This window comes from Gorilla gorilla, chromosome 11, assembly GCF_029281585.2.
Source record: "Gorilla gorilla gorilla isolate KB3781 chromosome 11, NHGRI_mGorGor1-v2.1_pri, whole genome shotgun sequence".
Classification (NCBI taxonomy): Eukaryota; Metazoa; Chordata; class Mammalia; order Primates; family Hominidae; genus Gorilla; species Gorilla gorilla.
This window is the reverse complement of record NC_073235.2, coordinates 121,553,159-121,568,555: the sequence shown is the minus strand read 5'-3', so window position 1 is coordinate 121,568,555 and position 15,397 is coordinate 121,553,159. Positions and strand designations below refer to the sequence as shown.

Genomic DNA, 15,397 nt, shown 5'->3' with positions numbered 1-15,397 from the left:
TTTGGACTGGAGGAAAGTTGGAGGCTCTGGGTCCTGGAAGTTGGGCTATGCCCTCCCTCTTTCTCTCTGGAGGAAGATGAGAGCTCAGGCTTCAGCTCTGGAGAATCCAGAACTGCCCTCTGTCTCCTCACTTTCACCAGTAGCTTCCCAAGAGGAACCAGAAGGAAGGAAATATTGTTGGGTGCCAAGAGAAATGTTGGGACAAACTTGCTTCCTCTCCCTCTAAGTGTGATTAGAAATGCTGTTCTGGGCAGTCTTTTCAATGCGAATGGGAGTGAAGTTAGTTTTGATGGTAACAAAACCTGGTGAAGCTAATAACATGTGTTCATCACATTCTACAGTTCATAAAGTGCTTTAATCCCATGGGCTTAGGCATCCCCAAAAGTCTACCCAGAAATTCCCCAGGGGTCACAGAAACAGACACAATCCCCTAAAAATTAAGACAAGGGCGAGTTTGAGAGCTGAGCATACCATCAGAAGCTTCTGATGCCCATGTCCCTTTAAAGAGGAATTGCTAGTTCTTCTCCAGCTTGCAGATCCAGGCCCTAGATGTGTGACAGGAGTGAACAAGAAGAGTGCCAAGGGGAGATAGCGGGTTTCCAGGAGAGGCCAACCTGGTCGGGAGATAGGGACCCAGGTGATAGCCCCTGAGGTGCTAGTTCTAGCAAAACCACCTTCTTCTGGAGCCTGGCAGCCTGAAGATCGGTCTCCCCCAAAACTGTGGGTCCAGCCCTAGTGGTTTAAATATCTTTATTGATACTAACCTCACCCACCATCCTGTGGCCAGCAGTTCTGGGGAGCCCAGTATCCGGAGGCCTTTAGACTGGCTTTTTTCCAGTCTAAAAAACTGTTTCCTCCTAGAGGCCAAGGGGAGGGAGGGCCTGTACAGTGTCCTTTAAACGCTCCCCGAGCGCCTTTTCAGGGCCGTCTGGCGCCCTGGGCCTTCGTGGGTGGGCGTTCCTCTCAAGCCCCTCGCCTCACCATTTCCAGAGCTCTGGGAGTTGGGCTTTGGCAGGGAGAGGCTGGGCTCGAGCTGCGAGAGGCGCCCGGTGCCGGTGCCCTGAGGTCCCACAGGTGCGAGCCACCGCTGCGCGAAGTCAGTCTAGCGGCCGGGCGGCGGGTCAGAGGCAGAGGCTGAGCTCCTTGCGCACACGGCAGCGGTGGCATTGTACTACGCAGCACCAGTGGAAGCGGCACAGGCAGTTCTCTTCGAGCTGCACGCTCTCCTGGCGGTGCCCGCGACCGCAGCACAGCAGGTCGCAGCCGCTGAGGTCCGGGGCGCTGCTATTGCAGGCGCGACCGCGCGTGCCGGGGGAGCCGGTGCGTCGGTTGGGGGCGCAGAAGTCGGGCGAATCGGCGGCGTAGAGGAGGTCCGCTCGGCCCGGCGGCTTGAGCGTGCGGACGGCGGGCAGCAGGGCCTTGCCGTCGTTGGTGCCCATGACGCGTGAGGCGCCGTGGAAGCGCTCCAGCAGCCGCGCGCCCACCTCGCGAAACGGAGGCAGCTTCTGCCAGCAGGTGCGCAGCGCGCATGATCCCGACAGCCCGTGGCATTTGCACTCGGTGCGCGTGTGGCTCCGCACGGCCTGCGGGAAGCAGAGGGGCGGACGCATGTGGACAGATAGGGGGTGCAGGGAAGGGCCCAGCGGATGGACAGAAAATAAGATTGGGAATGGGAGGTGAAAGGAAGAGAGGAAAATGCAGACAAAAGGGGACCGCAAGTTCAGGAGGAGGAAATCAAGGAAAGGACAACTCGGAGGGGAGGAGCAGGAGGAATGGTGAGGATGGAGGAATATGATGATGACGAAGCGGGGAGACGGGGACAATATGCAGCGCAGAGATTCCAGGGTCCAAAGCCAGGGGGTGGGGGAGAAAGCAGAATGGACAGCAGGGGTGAGATTCTCTTTGGAGGAGGGGAGAGGTGGCAGCTGTCGAAGCCTAGCCCTCCTGCCTACCTGGCCCCCTCATTCCTACCCCTCACGGCCCCCAGGCCGGGCTGAGCACAGACGCAGAGCCAGCCGCCTGGGCGTCTGTCTCCGTCACCCCTCCCCAACCCTCTCGGCAGGTATGTGGGCCTGTCCGGACATTCCTCTTCAGGCCCCCTCCTCCCCCTGCCCGATGCCTCAGGCCCGAACCCTAGAGGACACGGTATGTATGGCGATGTCCCTGGAGAACGCTAGAACTGAGGCATAGGGTGCAGAAGGGCCCGCTGGGAATGCAGTACTGAGAGTGGAACCCAGGCGGCCTCTCCCCTATTCACTGTCTGAAGCAGGGTCTAAGATTCCCAAACCCACCAAGCGCTGATGGTTCAGAAGACCCAAGAAAGTCATTTCTGGAAGCTCAGAGTCCAGGGGCTAACCTGACCGTGTGTCCCACTCCCACCTCCTGAGTCTGCCCTGCCACCTCCTGGAACCATCACACCCAGACAATCTTCTTGCCCCTGAATGAGAGCTCCTGGGGCTCTCCTCGTTACAGAGGGGAGAGGAGAGGCTGCCACGGCTCTGGGCAGGTGAGACCTGGGCTGGCGTTGCTGGGCAGCCAGTTGGCAAATGCCCAGAATTGGCCACAGCTGTCCTGGCCTCCACCTGACTCCCTCCAACCTCCACTAAGATTGGTTCCTTGTCCTTCGCTCTTTTCCATTGCCCCTCAGACCTGTTCTAACTCTTTCTAGGCCTCTATCACTTCCCCTGGCTTCCCTGTACCAAAACCCCAGACCTTGCATTAGCTTCTATCCTGTCTTTCATCCCCACCTTTGTTTTATTCCCCTGCCCCTGCCTAGGCATCCAGACCTCCTACCCACTGGAAGCTTTGCTTCACCTGTCCTGTCTTGAAGCTCTGCCCTCTCTGCCTGGGGTCACTAAAGACCCTCAGTCCTATTCCCTGAGTGTCCCTTCCCCCATTCTGCCCGCTGTACCGTCCAGCATCTGGCCTTCTCAGACCCCCACGTGACTCCTTCTTGGAGGCTGGACACCTCTCCTCCCACATGTCCATCCATGCTTGCAGCCCATCTTTCCGCCCGTGCTCACTCCCCCACACATTAACGCCCCCCTCCACCTACACACCCTCACTCCTGCCAACACTTCCTCAAGCACACTCCTGCGTGCACACTCACATTTCCGCACACACTCACTCCATCCTGCCCGTACGCACCAGCCGGCCCGCCTCGTTGTTGTGCAGTTGCACCAACGCGCGGATGTCTCCGCGTCCCCGCTTGTGCCGCGCGTCCATAAAGAGCCTCGACTTCTCGTCCCCGAAGTCCACGTCGTCGCCGCAGCCTCCCCACTCCCAGGCGGCGCTGCCTTCCGGGGAGCCCGCGGGGCCAGGGGGTCCGGGGGTGCCGGGCAGGCCGGAGGGCCCGGGAGGGGCCCGCCCGCGGGGCGCCTGGCAGCCGCACTGCAGCAGCTCGCCCATAGAACAGGCCTGCGTGACGGCGTGGCTGGCGCCGGCCGCAGTGATGGCGAACACGAAGGCCGTCTCCCGAATGTCTGTGAATGCAGAGAGGTGCAATCAGCGCGGGCTGGGGCGGTCAGCTGGGGCCTGGGACCTGAAACCTGCGGCGGGAGGGCTGCCCCAGGGGCCTGGGAGGCAGGGTCCTTGCAGGGTGCCCAGACACATGTGAGGGGGAAGTGGGGCTCAGGCAACTTCAGCGAACCAGTTCTCCTCTCCTGGGGTCCCACAGCAGGGAGAAAGCAGCCCCAATTCCGCCCCCTCCCCACACTGACCCTGTTGCAGGATGCGTCCAAAGGCCTTGCTGTGGCTGGAGCAATTCCAGCGGCGGAAGCGGAACTGGAACTGGCACTCTCGCACCCCGAGCCGGGCGCCCCGGGCTAGCTCTGCCACCACTTCCGGCTCAGCCTGGCACAACTCGGCCTGCCGCCCGGCCAGCCGCCGTGCCTTCCTGCAGATGCTGGTAGGGTCCATAACCAAGGGGCTGCCCACAGCCCTGGAAAGCAGAGAATAGCAGGTCAGGGGTGTAACCCAAAAAAGGGCTTGGGGTGGAAGGGAGGGGGACCAGCCCCACTCAGCCCACAGCGGGAGCTGTGACATGCCCTCCCACCCTACCTCCAAACTGAGCTTGAGATTGTCCTGTCTGGCTCTCCTGCTATTCCATGTCTGTGTCCCCTCTAACTAGAATCTAGTCTGATAATTGCTACAGAGCAAAGATTCAAATTTATCTTCCTGCACACATCTTTGTAAATAAATTCTTATAGAAATTTTACTCGAGGTGAAGGCAGCTGGCATCAGGTAAGTCAAAGTTAAAACTCAAACTTCTAGCCCAAAAGGGTGACAAGGAAAAGAAATAACAGAAGAAAGATCAAGAAGGCCGTCAAGGAAAAGAAAGCATGTGTCGTCAAGAGACACCAAAGAAAAGTAAGCAGTATCAAGGAATGATATGGTCCTAGTGGACCACAAGCTGGATATGTGTCAGCTGAACAGCCCCGATGAAAGGCAAGAACAATCCCAGGGAGAGAGAATGCCACGAGATGTCGGAACGGCTAGGGAATGGAGCCTAGCTGAGAAAAGTCACACCCGCTCCATAGCCCAAGTTTCTCCTTCTATAAAATGGATGTGTTGGGCTTTCATCTCTAAGGTGGGCCCTCCTACCCTGATATCTTCTGTGTCCCTGAACTGGAGAGCAGGAAGAAGGAGCTGGGGGCCAGGTCTCTGAAGCATTGTTGGAAAGTAGGTGATACTGACCCTTCTCCTGCTCCAGGATCTGTGGCTTTCTTTTTTTTTTTTTTTTTTTTAATTGAGATGGAGTCTTGCTCTGTCACCGAGGCTGGAGTGCAGTGGCGGGCTCCCAGCTCACTGCAACCTCCACTGCCCAGGTTCAAGCAATTCTCATGCCTCAGCCTCCCAAACAGCTAGGACTACAGGTGTGCACCACCAGGCCTGGCTAATTTTTTTGTACTTTTAGTAGAGACAAGTTTCACCATGTTGGCCAAGCTGGTCTCAAACTCCTGACTTCAGGTGATCTGCCTGCCTCGGCTTCCCAAAGTGCTGGGATTACAGGCATGAGCCACCACACATGGCCAAGTATCTGTTGCCTTCTCTGAGCAGAATGGCAGTGAACCAAGCCCTGCGCATTAGGGTGACATCACTGCTGGGTGCAGGCAATATTTGGCTTGGTAGGGGAAGACTTCATGGGAAGTCTCACGCACTTCCAGAAATCCCTCAACTCCTGGCCTTCGTTCTGCCCAAGGAGAGAGCTGACATTTGGTTTTGGTACACCAGACCCCTGAAGGTTAATTCCTTAGGGATTCATACCTGGGGGAACCGCTCTCATCAGAATGCTCCTATTTGAACACTTAGCTGGGATTCCCATCTCAAATGAATGAGTAGAGCATTTGGGAGCAGAGGGTAATTAGAGACCACCCAAAAGCTCTTCAGCAGAGGACAGAAAAAAAAACTGGGTGGGGGTAGGGGTCCCAGGAGAGAGAAAACATAGAGAATGGTGGTAGGTGGTGCCAGAGGTCAAGGTGGCCTACTTTTCAGTTTTGCTTTAGTGCATATCCGCCCCACTGTCCCCATTTGCTCCGCAAGTACAGGCTGCCCAGGCATGTTCTGGCTCCACAACAGTGAAATGTGATGGTCTTAAATAGAAGCAAGAGGAATTTAGGTCTTAAGGTAGAACTCTCAACACTAAGGATGGAGATGCTTGAAGAGGTGGTGCAGGAAGATGTGTAGTAAGCTCAGTCCTTTATGGTCTACAACACAAACACGTGTGTGTGCATGTGCATTCTCATGCGTGCACGCATGCGCACGCACACACACAAAATCAGGTTGCTGCCGTCATCCGTACCCAAGTAGCTCAGGAATCAGATGTCTCTCAATGGAGAGGCCACAGTCCACATCTTTCCTGCGTGCTTAAGACCAGCCCAGCACTGGCCCCCACCCTTTCCCAGCCTAGATAAGTAAAGCAATGGAGGGTGGGTCAGGGCACCCCAATGACCCAGTGACTTTTGAGAGCTGATCGGTCTCTATTGATCCATCAATCTATCTGTCCCTCCTCTGCCCATATATCCCATCTCATTATAAGAAGGACTGGAGGCAGCTTCCAACATGGCTGTGCAGGGTCAGGAGATAAGACTATGAGCTTCTTGAGCATTAAGACTGCCTTATTTTCCTTTGCATCTCCTGGAAGACTTAGGTACTTAGTTTATATCCTCCCCCAACCCCAATTTTCATTACAAAAAATTGCATAGTATGAATTCTGTGTCACATGTAATACCTGTAGTATATTATACAATGAACACCATTTAATATGTGGTTTTGAATGAGTAAGTAAGCCATCTAAGAGAAAGTTCTCACTTGAGCCCAGGCCCCTGTCCACATCTTATTTCATGACTCCTAATTCATTTCCTCAAACATGCTCTTTTCCCCCACTGGGAATCAGGCAGGGAATGAGTCCTCTCTGCAGTCGTCCAGCTCCTTATGTCTGAGGCTCCACCTGTGAGTCGGGGGCTCTGCAAGCTCATCTTCCCCACCCCCACTGCCCTTACTTCTAAGTTCCCCAGTCCCTCCTCCTCAACCCTGCCCTCTGCTAACTCCCTAGTTTCCCAGGGTTGACTGGCCTTATCTTCCCAAGGTTACTCTGCCCCATCCTTCTCCTCTCCCTCCTCCTCCCTTAAGAAGGCAGGAGGGAGTGGAGATGAGCAAGACAGAAAGACAAAAACCTCTTGACCTTCTCTGTTTCGCAGGGACTAGAGACAGGGGAGAATCACGAGGAGTATGGAGGCCAGGGACTTTCAGGAGGTAGGGCTGGGGCTGGGGGACTGCCCCAGAGCCAGTTCCTGGTCTGGGTCTGGCTCCCCAGGCTGGCTGGCTGCCTGGGAACTAGACTTGTTTACAAGCTGGTCAGGGGGAGGGATGGGCAGTAGTAGCAGCTAGAATCCCAAGGGACCAGTTTGTTCCCTGCCCTCCTGTCCTTGCTCCCATCCTAAATACATAGGAAATGAAACTCCAGAAGGGGCGTGGCAGGGGGCATTGGGCAAAACACCAAGCTTCGCTTCCGATCTCTGGTTTCTGTCAACTCTGTGTGGGCTGAGCCACTCTGAGCAAGTCGTTCCCCTTTGTGGGCTTCAGAAAAACTGAGGAGTTAGCATGAGAGACTCACATACCCCCTATAACTTTGGCTTTTGACACCACATCAAGTAATAACTCCCCCATCCCCACTCACCTTTCACCTTCCTCGCTTTATGCTTCCTTAGGGAGTGAACTCTGCTTTTCAGGCCTTTGGGTCAGCATTGGCCTAGGATCAGCCCAGAGAAGATGTGCTCCTTTGGGAGAATTTGCATGTTTTGGGGCCTGAAGCATAGTGGTAGTAGGGAATACACAATATATAGGATCTGGGATCCTCATCAAACAGCCATTCCTGGGCATAGAAAAAAATGAGGCTAGCCCTAAAAGAAATCAGTATGCGGATAAGAAGGGACAAGGCAATGGATGGTCATTCTAACTGGCTTGGCCTGCGCCAAGGTCTCTCTACCAAGGACCATGGTTGGTAGGATCAATTGCCTAGGGAGGTGGTATCAGGGGCCAGCCAGTCCCTATTGGCAACATCTGTAGACCTAAGCCCTGGATGTCCTAGGTTTCTGGCCTAACCTACCTTTCCATCTCTTGAGTCAGAGGGCCAAGAACAATGTCAGAGATCACCCAGTTCAGCCCCACCCACTTCACCCTCGTTATGCAGATGAGCAAGACAGGAGGCGACTGACTCTGGCCACTGGTGGAGGGATCCCTATTGCAAGACACAGTAGATGAATATTTCAAACATAAACAGTGCTGGAGGGAAATGGGCACGTGAGATATCAGAAGACTTCCAGTGGCCTCCCACACCATCCTCCACACAGCCCCGTACCCCTAGCAAGGTTGATTAACTCTGAATCTATTCCAGATAACATCGCTAAAATTCTGGACTCAGACCCACCCTAAGTCATCAAAATCTTAGCATCTCTCCAAACTCACCTCAGATCCCACTTGCCCTAAGGAGCCTCCCTGGGCCCCAGTCCCCACAGACCTTCCTCCATGCATCACCCGGGGTGCCTCTCATTTGGGGGCGTCTGTTATCCTGCCAGTGGTATAATTAATTTTTCATGTTTGCTTGTCTTATCTTTCTAACTAGGTAGAAAACTCATCGAAGACAATAAGCTCATGCATGGACATTCATGGAGTACGCTCAGGGTTTTTGGGATCCACCAGACTTGAGTTTGGATCTGGGCTCTGCCATTTGCTTGTTCTATGATGTTGAGTGAGTCCCTAGCATGTGAAGCTGGCACTTAGTCTTCATTAGATGGATGATGAGACTTAACCTCCTGAGCCTCAGTTTCTTCAACTGTCAAATGAAACTAGTAATACCCACCTCCCTCCCAGATTACAGATGCAGAGGACCTGTCCAGAGAGTGGGCTTCCTCCAACAACTGGTGTTTGTCTTCCCACCACACCCTTATTCATCTCTTGAGCCTGCCCAGTTCAGGACAAACAGTAGGGTGTAGGCAGCATTGTGGATTCCTGAGAACACCCTTTTCTCCAACTCTCTGCTATTTCTTCTCAGCCTGGATCCCTGTGTCTCCTCCTCCTCCATCCAGCCCTGCTCCTGGACCAAATGCACCCTCTAGGACCCTCCTCTTCCCCAGCAGGCACTCCTGGGTGGATCACTGAGGCCAAAGGGATCACAGCCCACTGGCTGCCCAACGCCCTCTGAAGGGTCTCCAAGCCAGCCTCCCTCTATTTCCCCACCCCTACTCCCAAGGTCCCCACACTGACCCCACCTCCCGCAAGCCAGCAGAGGGAGCCCTGAGCCCTGGGGCTGTGGGTGGGGGTTGCACAGGGGTGGGGGAGGTGGGTGGTGGAGAAGGGGCAGAAAAATGTTGCCTGACTGCTGCTGAGGCGGCTGGGCCCGGGCCTGTGCCCGCCCGCCTGTCCTGTCCTGCTCTGTCTAACTCGGTAATTACTGCTCCCCTCCCCCAGCCCCTACCCCCACCCAAACCACCACATCAAAGCCAGTGATGCCCAGCTCCATTAACCCCTGCCTCCCCACTGCCCCCCCAGCCACCCCATTCCCCACCTCACCACCCCTAACCCAACTTGGTTCCCTCTGCCCTTCCTCACCATCTCTCCTCATCACTCTTGGGAGAGGTGGAGGCATTCCCTTCCCTGACAGACTTCTCTGTACAAAAGGGCTTTCTATTGGTCAGGGCTGTGGCAGGCGAAGGTGCCCCAGGAGACTGTCCTGGGCCCTCTGCTCGCCCATATTGGGGTGGGGAGCACCTATCTGAGGGTGGGACAGGGGAGCAGGAGAGGCCTGTGGAAGATCCTGTGCCCCTTTCCTGATCCCCCACCTCCTCACAAGAATGAGGCACTGAGCCAGAGGTGGACTCTCAGTCTGGCTCTGAGCTGCCTGCATTCCGAGTGGCCAGGGGCAAGTCATCTTCTCACCGCCTGTCTGTGACCTTGCTGCCCTCACATGTAAGTGAAAATATTGGACCTGATTATCTCTAAGTGCTTTCTAGATCTACTTTCTAGATTAAACAGAGGGCTCAGGAACTGGAGGAACCAGCCAAAGAGGCCAAGGTGGAGAAGCCTCCCAGAGCCCTTTCTCTCCCTCAGCTCCTCCTCTGGCAGTTCTGGAGAAGCACCCGAGGGAGTGCCTGGCCTAGGCAGGAAGGAGGGTGCAGGCTGGGGGTGCTTTCACTGACGCACAAAGGACAGGCGTCCTGCGGCCACCCTCCTGCCAGCCTGACCACACTGCCCTCGCCTCATCCCCTCCACAGTGGCATTTCTCCATCATAGTGCACATTCTGGAACCCCCCCTTGCTGGGCCTGATGAGCAAACCTCCTACTGACCTCTCCCTACCAACTCCTGGCTTCTGATGAGAACAGGGCAGGAGGGGGCTGCACCCCCCAGGAAATGTCTCAGTGCCAGAACTCTGGTGGGCTCAGGGCATGCTCTGGCCTGGACTGGGCCAGCCTCCTTCTGCCCCTGCCCTTTTCTGCTCACAGCCCCATTGTCTCCCTCCAGGGGAAGCTGCCAAGGCGGGAGGCCTGGAGGGGGGAATGGATGGCCAACCCACCCCCTTCCGCACCCCACCCTGGAGCTCAGCAGGGGCCAGCAACAGGACTGCCCACGATGGGTCAGGGGCCCCAGATAAAGACAGGATGGGAAAGGGTGGTCAGGCCCAGCCTGGGTTGGGGGTGGCAGCTAGAAAACCTGAGTGCCACAAAGAAGCCAGGGTCCTTTCCCTGCCTCCCTGTGGGGCCAGATGAGGCTGTCCTAGGCCTCTGGCTCTTGTTTCCTTTTCCAGGAGGGGGGTGGGTGAAAGACAAGATGGGATGGGTGAAGGGAGTGACACTGGGTGGTGTTTTCCCTAGTGGAACAAGGGGAGGGTTAGTTTCTTTCATAGAAAATATAAAACAGGGCTGGGCGCGGTGGCTCACGCCTGTTATCCCAGCACTTTGGGAAGCTGAGGCACGCAGATGACTTTAGGTCAGGAGTTCGAGATCAGCCTGGCCAACATGGTGAAACCCCATATCTACTAAAAATACTAAAAAAAAAAAAAAAAAAATTAGCTGGCATGGTGCCAAGGCACCTGTAATCCCAGCTAATCAGGAGGCTGAGGTAGGAGAATCACTTGAACCCGGGTGGCAGAGGTTGCAGTGAGCTGAGATTGCACCACTGCACTCCAGCCTGGGTGACAGAGCGAGACTCTGTCTCAAAAAGAAAAAAAAGAAAAGAAAAGAAAAGAAAAAAACAGAGGAAAGAGGAAGAGAGAAGAAGGAGATTGATTTGACCATTCTATGAGAGTGAGCTCTTTTCTACATCCACCGATTGGAGGTATAAATAATGATGGGTCACATGTTGTAAAGAACTTCCTGGGGATGGGCAAGACCGGAGCAAGGAGCAGAGCGGAAGCAGGGAACTGGTGACTGGGAAGCTCTCCCCCTCTGCCTCACTCCCAAGACAGGGTCTGTCAGGGCCACAGGATAGGCTGGATGACCTGGATGCAATGAGGCTGGACAAGATGACTTCCAGAGAGCCTGGCCAATGTCCTTGAATCTGGGATTCTGTAATTCACAAAGATATGATTACAAATAAGAGAAAGACAGAGAGGCTAGGGGAAGAGTTTATTTTTATTGATTGATTGATTGAGACAGAGTCTTGCTCTGTCACCCAGGCTGGAGTGCAGTGGCATGGATCTCGGCTCACTGCAACCTCAGCCTCCCAGGTTCGAGTGATTCTTCTGCCTCAGCCTCCCAAGTAGCTGGGATTACAGGCACCTGCCACCACTCCTGGCTAATTTTTGTATTTTTAGTAGAGACAGGGTTTCACCATGTTGGCCAAACTGGTCTCGAACTCCTGACCTCAAGTGATCCGCCCACCTCAGCCTTCCAAAGTGGTGGGATTTCAGGAGTGAGCCTCTGTGCCTGAGCTGGAGACAGAGTTTAGAAAGCATGCATCACATTGGAGTAAGGAAGGGAAGTGAAAAAGAAGGTGGGAGAGAAACTTCTTAGGAACCTGGAGCCAGGTCTCTGAGCCAATTCCAAGGGCATGAGCCCCTTTCCTGACCAAGATAGTCGAGTCACTCAAAGGTCCTGGGGTCCTCTCTGCTTCTAGCCTGGCTGCTGCTAGAATGTCAGAGTGGGATGCAGGAGGCTGCTGCAGCTGCTTTCCTGGCCAGCACTGGAGCTCTGACCTGGCCAGGATTCTCTGACAACTAGGGAGAAGAAGGCCAGGGAAAGCAGGTCCTGGGCATCGGGGAACAGCCTGGAAGCCCTTACTGGGAAAGCTGCCAGCTGAAGTGAGACTGGGGATTTAGGGGAGTGGAAGAGCCTCAGGCCAGTGGGAATTATTGGTCCAGCTCATCAACCCAAACTTGATCTTGGAGGGCACTGGTAGGGTGGGGAGAGCTCAGGAGTGTAAGCAGAGTCAAAGATCCAGGGGAAGGGGATCTGGGCTCAGACCAAAGAGATGAAGTGTCAGAAATAGACAAGTGACCAGGCACAATGGCTCATGCCTGTAAGCCCAGCACTTTGGGAGGCCAAGGTGAGCGGATTGCTTGAGGTCAGGAGTTTGAGACCAGCCTGACCAACATGGTGAAACCTCGTCTCTACTAAAAATACAAAATTTAGCTGGGCATGGTGGTGGGCAACTCTAATCCCAGTTACTCAGGAGGCTGAGGCAGGAGAATCATTTGAGCCGGGAGGTGGAGGTTGTAGTGAGCCAATATTGCACCACTGCACTCCAGCCTGGGCGACACAACGAGACTCCGTCTCAAAAAAATAAAAAATAAAAAGTAAAATAGGCTGGGCATGGTAATGCCATGGTAATGGCTGGGCCTGTAATCCCAGCACTTTGGGAGGCCGAGGCGGGCAGATCACTTGAGGTCAGGAGTTTGAGACCAGCCTGGCCAACATGGTGAAACCTTGTTGAAACCTGGTGAAACCTCTACTAAACATGGTGAAACCTCTACTAAAAATACAAAAACTAGCCAGGCATGGTGGTGGGTGCCTGTAGTCCCAGCTACTTGGGAAGCTGAAGCAGGAGAATCACTTGAGCCGGGGAGACAGAGGTTGCCATGAGCCAAGATCGCACCACTGCACTCCAGCCTGGGCGACAGAACGAGACTCTGCTCTAAATAAATAAATAAATAAAAATAGAAATAAAGAAAGAAAAACAAAATGAATAGACAGAGGAGAGTGAAGGGGCCAGGGCAGGGAGGAGAGCCTCATTCCCTCTGAGGCACATCTGAGCAAGGCAGTCAGACACGTTATCACTGGGACCCCTCACTCCTCACCCGGCACGCCCTGCAGCTGTGGCCATGAAGGCCTCTGTGTTCTCCCACACCTGCCCGTGTCACCTCCTCCCCCACTCCCTTCTTCCCAGCTTCAGGGTCAGTCTCTCAGGGACCAGGCCGCTCTCCTTTGGCTTGGCTGCCACCCAGCAGTCCTTCCTGAACAAAGGAAGCCCCACAGATACAGAGGCCAGAAAGGTGAATCAGCCAGTCCAATGACACTCTGCAAGCCCATCTCCAGCACCAACACACTCCTAGGCCTCAGGGCTCCTAAAGACAAGGTATCTGCCTTCCAGGAGCAGGGAAGAGAGACCTAAATGACTGTTGTCAGCCAAATGCAGTAACCAGCATAGTTGCCCAATGTATGTGATACAGTGGGAGCGCAGAGAAGGCAATGGAAGGAGGACAAGGGGGCAGCTTCAGGGAGGAAGTGGTATTTTAACCGTAAGGATAAGAATGATTTAGACAGAGGGGGAGGGAGGGGAAGGAAGACAATGGCCATCAGGGAGGGACTCCATCCCCACACCTTGAAAAAGGGCAAAGTTAGGTGTTTATGGGGAAGAGATTCCTTTACAACATTTTCCTTGGAACTCTGGATTTTAAATGTAAATGAATCCCCTTTTTCACTCCTGGGGACCCTGGCCAGGAGAAGCTGGGTTGTGAGGGGGGCGCTGTACATACTGAGTACCTCCTAAGGTCCTATTATTCTACACGTCCTCCCACCTAACCTTCCCAGCAAGCCTGCCAGGTAGGGAGACTGTTATCCTATTTCCAGTTAAGACTGAGAGATAGGGAAAGGAAGTGACTAGCCCAAGATCACAAACATAATGTTTAGATCTTAGATCTATCTGCTTCAAAGCTGCCACTGCATTATACTAAGCCGGATCAAAGGGCATATGTTCCCTAGATAGGACCTGGGTCGTCCTCGGTTCGCCCTTTCCGTGACACTCGCGTCGGACGGCACTCCGCATCACGGAGTAGGGACTGCTGCCCGCCGCTCCCTGTGTGGACATCCTACTCCCTATCTCTCCAGAGCACGGGGATCTGCCTCTCTTCCAAATCTGGGGGGCGAGGGAGGAGCGGAGGGTCGATCCAGCCAATCACGTGGCAATATGCAAATAGACACGACTCTGCCTTCTTAGGATTGGCTAACCCGTCAGCGTTATTGTCCAAGTCTCTCCTCTCTAAACACTGAGCTATTCCGGGCGAGGGTTTGCGGCTCTGGAGACCTAGGGGGAAAAAAGTCCTCTGCATCTGGATCTCTGAGCCGTCCCGGTCGGGCACCCTCCTTCCCCGCCCCGGCCCCACCCCCACCCCCACCCCCAAGGCTCAAACCTCCCGCAACCTTCGCTGCCTAGGTGTCCCTTCTAGCTAGGGCCAAGTCTGGGAAGACGCCCCCTTCCCTTGGCTGGCCAGGCCCCTCTCCCTTCCCGCAGGACCCTCCCGGTCCCGTATCTCCCGGGCTGCACATATTTTTTCATTCATGACCCCCACGTCTGGAAGGGCCGGGCGCCTGGGTCCGGTTCCTTCCGCTCCTCCTTTTCCTTGCTCGGGTAGGACGAGGTAGAGAAAACCAGGGTCCTGACTCACTTTCCCCTTTATATTCCCTCTCTCGCCACTAAGGCCCACTCCTCAGGAGCCCAGAGAGAAGCCGGTGGGTTGGTAGGCAAAGCAGGGCGGGGAAGGGGCAGCTGTGTGGCCCTCTCTGCCTTGTGGCTTCCCACCTTGTTCCTGTCTTCTCCAAATCCAGCCCCATACCCTGAATCCAGGGCCCTCCTCACACATTCTTTTCCTCGGATATGTGTCTTCCAGAAAGATATTTCCTACCCACTCGCCTGTTCCTTGGTGAGCTGGGTGAGCGCATAACTTGGCGGGGGGTGGGAGAGAACCCGGGAGGAGGAAACACAATAGAATGTTCCCGGGGGTTAGGAACGTCGAAGTGGAGTTCAGAAACGCCCCCGGCCGAGGCCAGAAAGCTGGGCTCGGAGAGCAGGTAGAGCCGGGAGGCTGCGGAACACCCCAATCTGTCCTGGGCCCCGGGGTCCCCACCCTCCAGCGTCCAGAGCCGCGCCAGGACAGCCGGACTCACCACCACAGTCCGCCGACGTGCGCCGGGCACAGGAGCAGCAGCAGCAGCAGCCCGAGGCGGGAGGGTGCGGGCGGCAGCATCGTGACCGCCCTACGGCTGCCCGGGTGGGCAGGGGGCGAGGCTGCGGGGCGAACCGCGGCGCGCGAGGGCCCGGGCTTCAGTGCGAGCGCGGCGAGCGCAACGGCGGCGGCCGGGAGGCGAGGGATCCGGCGGCGGCGGGGGGGCCCATCCCGGGCGAGGAGGGCGCGGCGGAGGCGGAGAGCGGACGGGGCAGCCAGCGCCTGTGTCTCCTGCGGAGCTCGCTCGGGAGAAGAAATCAGAGCCGGGGGCGGAGGTGGGAGGGGAGCGAGGCCGAGGCGGGGGCGGGGGGCAGGGGGCCGGAGGGAGGTGGCAGTTGCGACAGTCAGGCAGCGGGACTCCCGGGAGCGAGCCGTGCGCCCCGGGGCGGCTGGCGCGGAGCTCAGCGGAGGGCGGGAGCGGGGTGCCGGGGCGGGGCCCCAGCGCGCTTCGGGCTGTGGGA

General features: G+C 55.8%; 1 protein-coding gene and 1 long non-coding RNA gene across 3 annotated transcripts; one reads left to right on the top strand and one right to left on the bottom strand.

Moving 5' to 3' along the window:
- Positions 1 to 379: 379 nt before the first annotated feature.
- Positions 380 to 15,117, bottom strand: WNT6 (Wnt family member 6). Of its 2 annotated transcripts, XM_004033224.5 has the most exons (4): positions 14,878 to 15,117; positions 3,720 to 3,940; positions 3,148 to 3,482; positions 381 to 1,583 (listed from the first exon to the last, which is right to left on the bottom strand). In XM_004033224.5, exons 1-4 carry the CDS (start codon positions 14,955 to 14,957, stop codon positions 1,122 to 1,124), a joined length of 1,098 nt encoding a protein of 365 aa, XP_004033272.1. In that variant the 5' UTR covers positions 14,958 to 15,117; the 3' UTR covers positions 381 to 1,121. The 2 variants fall into 2 exon arrangements, with proteins under 2 accessions (XP_055235578.1, XP_004033272.1); XM_055379603.2 differs by lacking the exon at positions 14,878 to 15,117 and having other exon boundaries at positions 380 to 1,583; positions 3,720 to 4,048.
- Positions 1,435 to 8,296, top strand: LOC109025820 (uncharacterized). Its single transcript, XR_008677490.1, has 5 exons — positions 1,435 to 1,515; positions 3,730 to 3,907; positions 6,699 to 6,753; positions 7,627 to 7,868; positions 8,123 to 8,296. It is a non-coding gene; the product is annotated as an uncharacterized lncRNA (long non-coding RNA).
- Positions 15,118 to 15,397: the final 280 nt, after the last annotated feature.

Bases quoted from the DNA above. Each gene is read 5' to 3' on its own strand.
- WNT6 (XM_055379603.2), bottom strand. From the start codon at position 4,044: ATGTCACAGCTCCCGCTGTGGGCTGAGTGGGGCTGGTCCCCCTCCCTT. The intron at 3,483-3,719 runs GTCAGTGTGGGG...CTGCATTCACAG, and splicing joins TGGACGCATCCTGCAACAGG to ACATTCGGGAGACGGCCTTC. The intron at 1,584-3,147 runs GTGCGTACGGGC...TGCTTCCCGCAG, and splicing joins ACAACGAGGCGGGCCGGCTG to GCCGTGCGGAGCCACACGCG.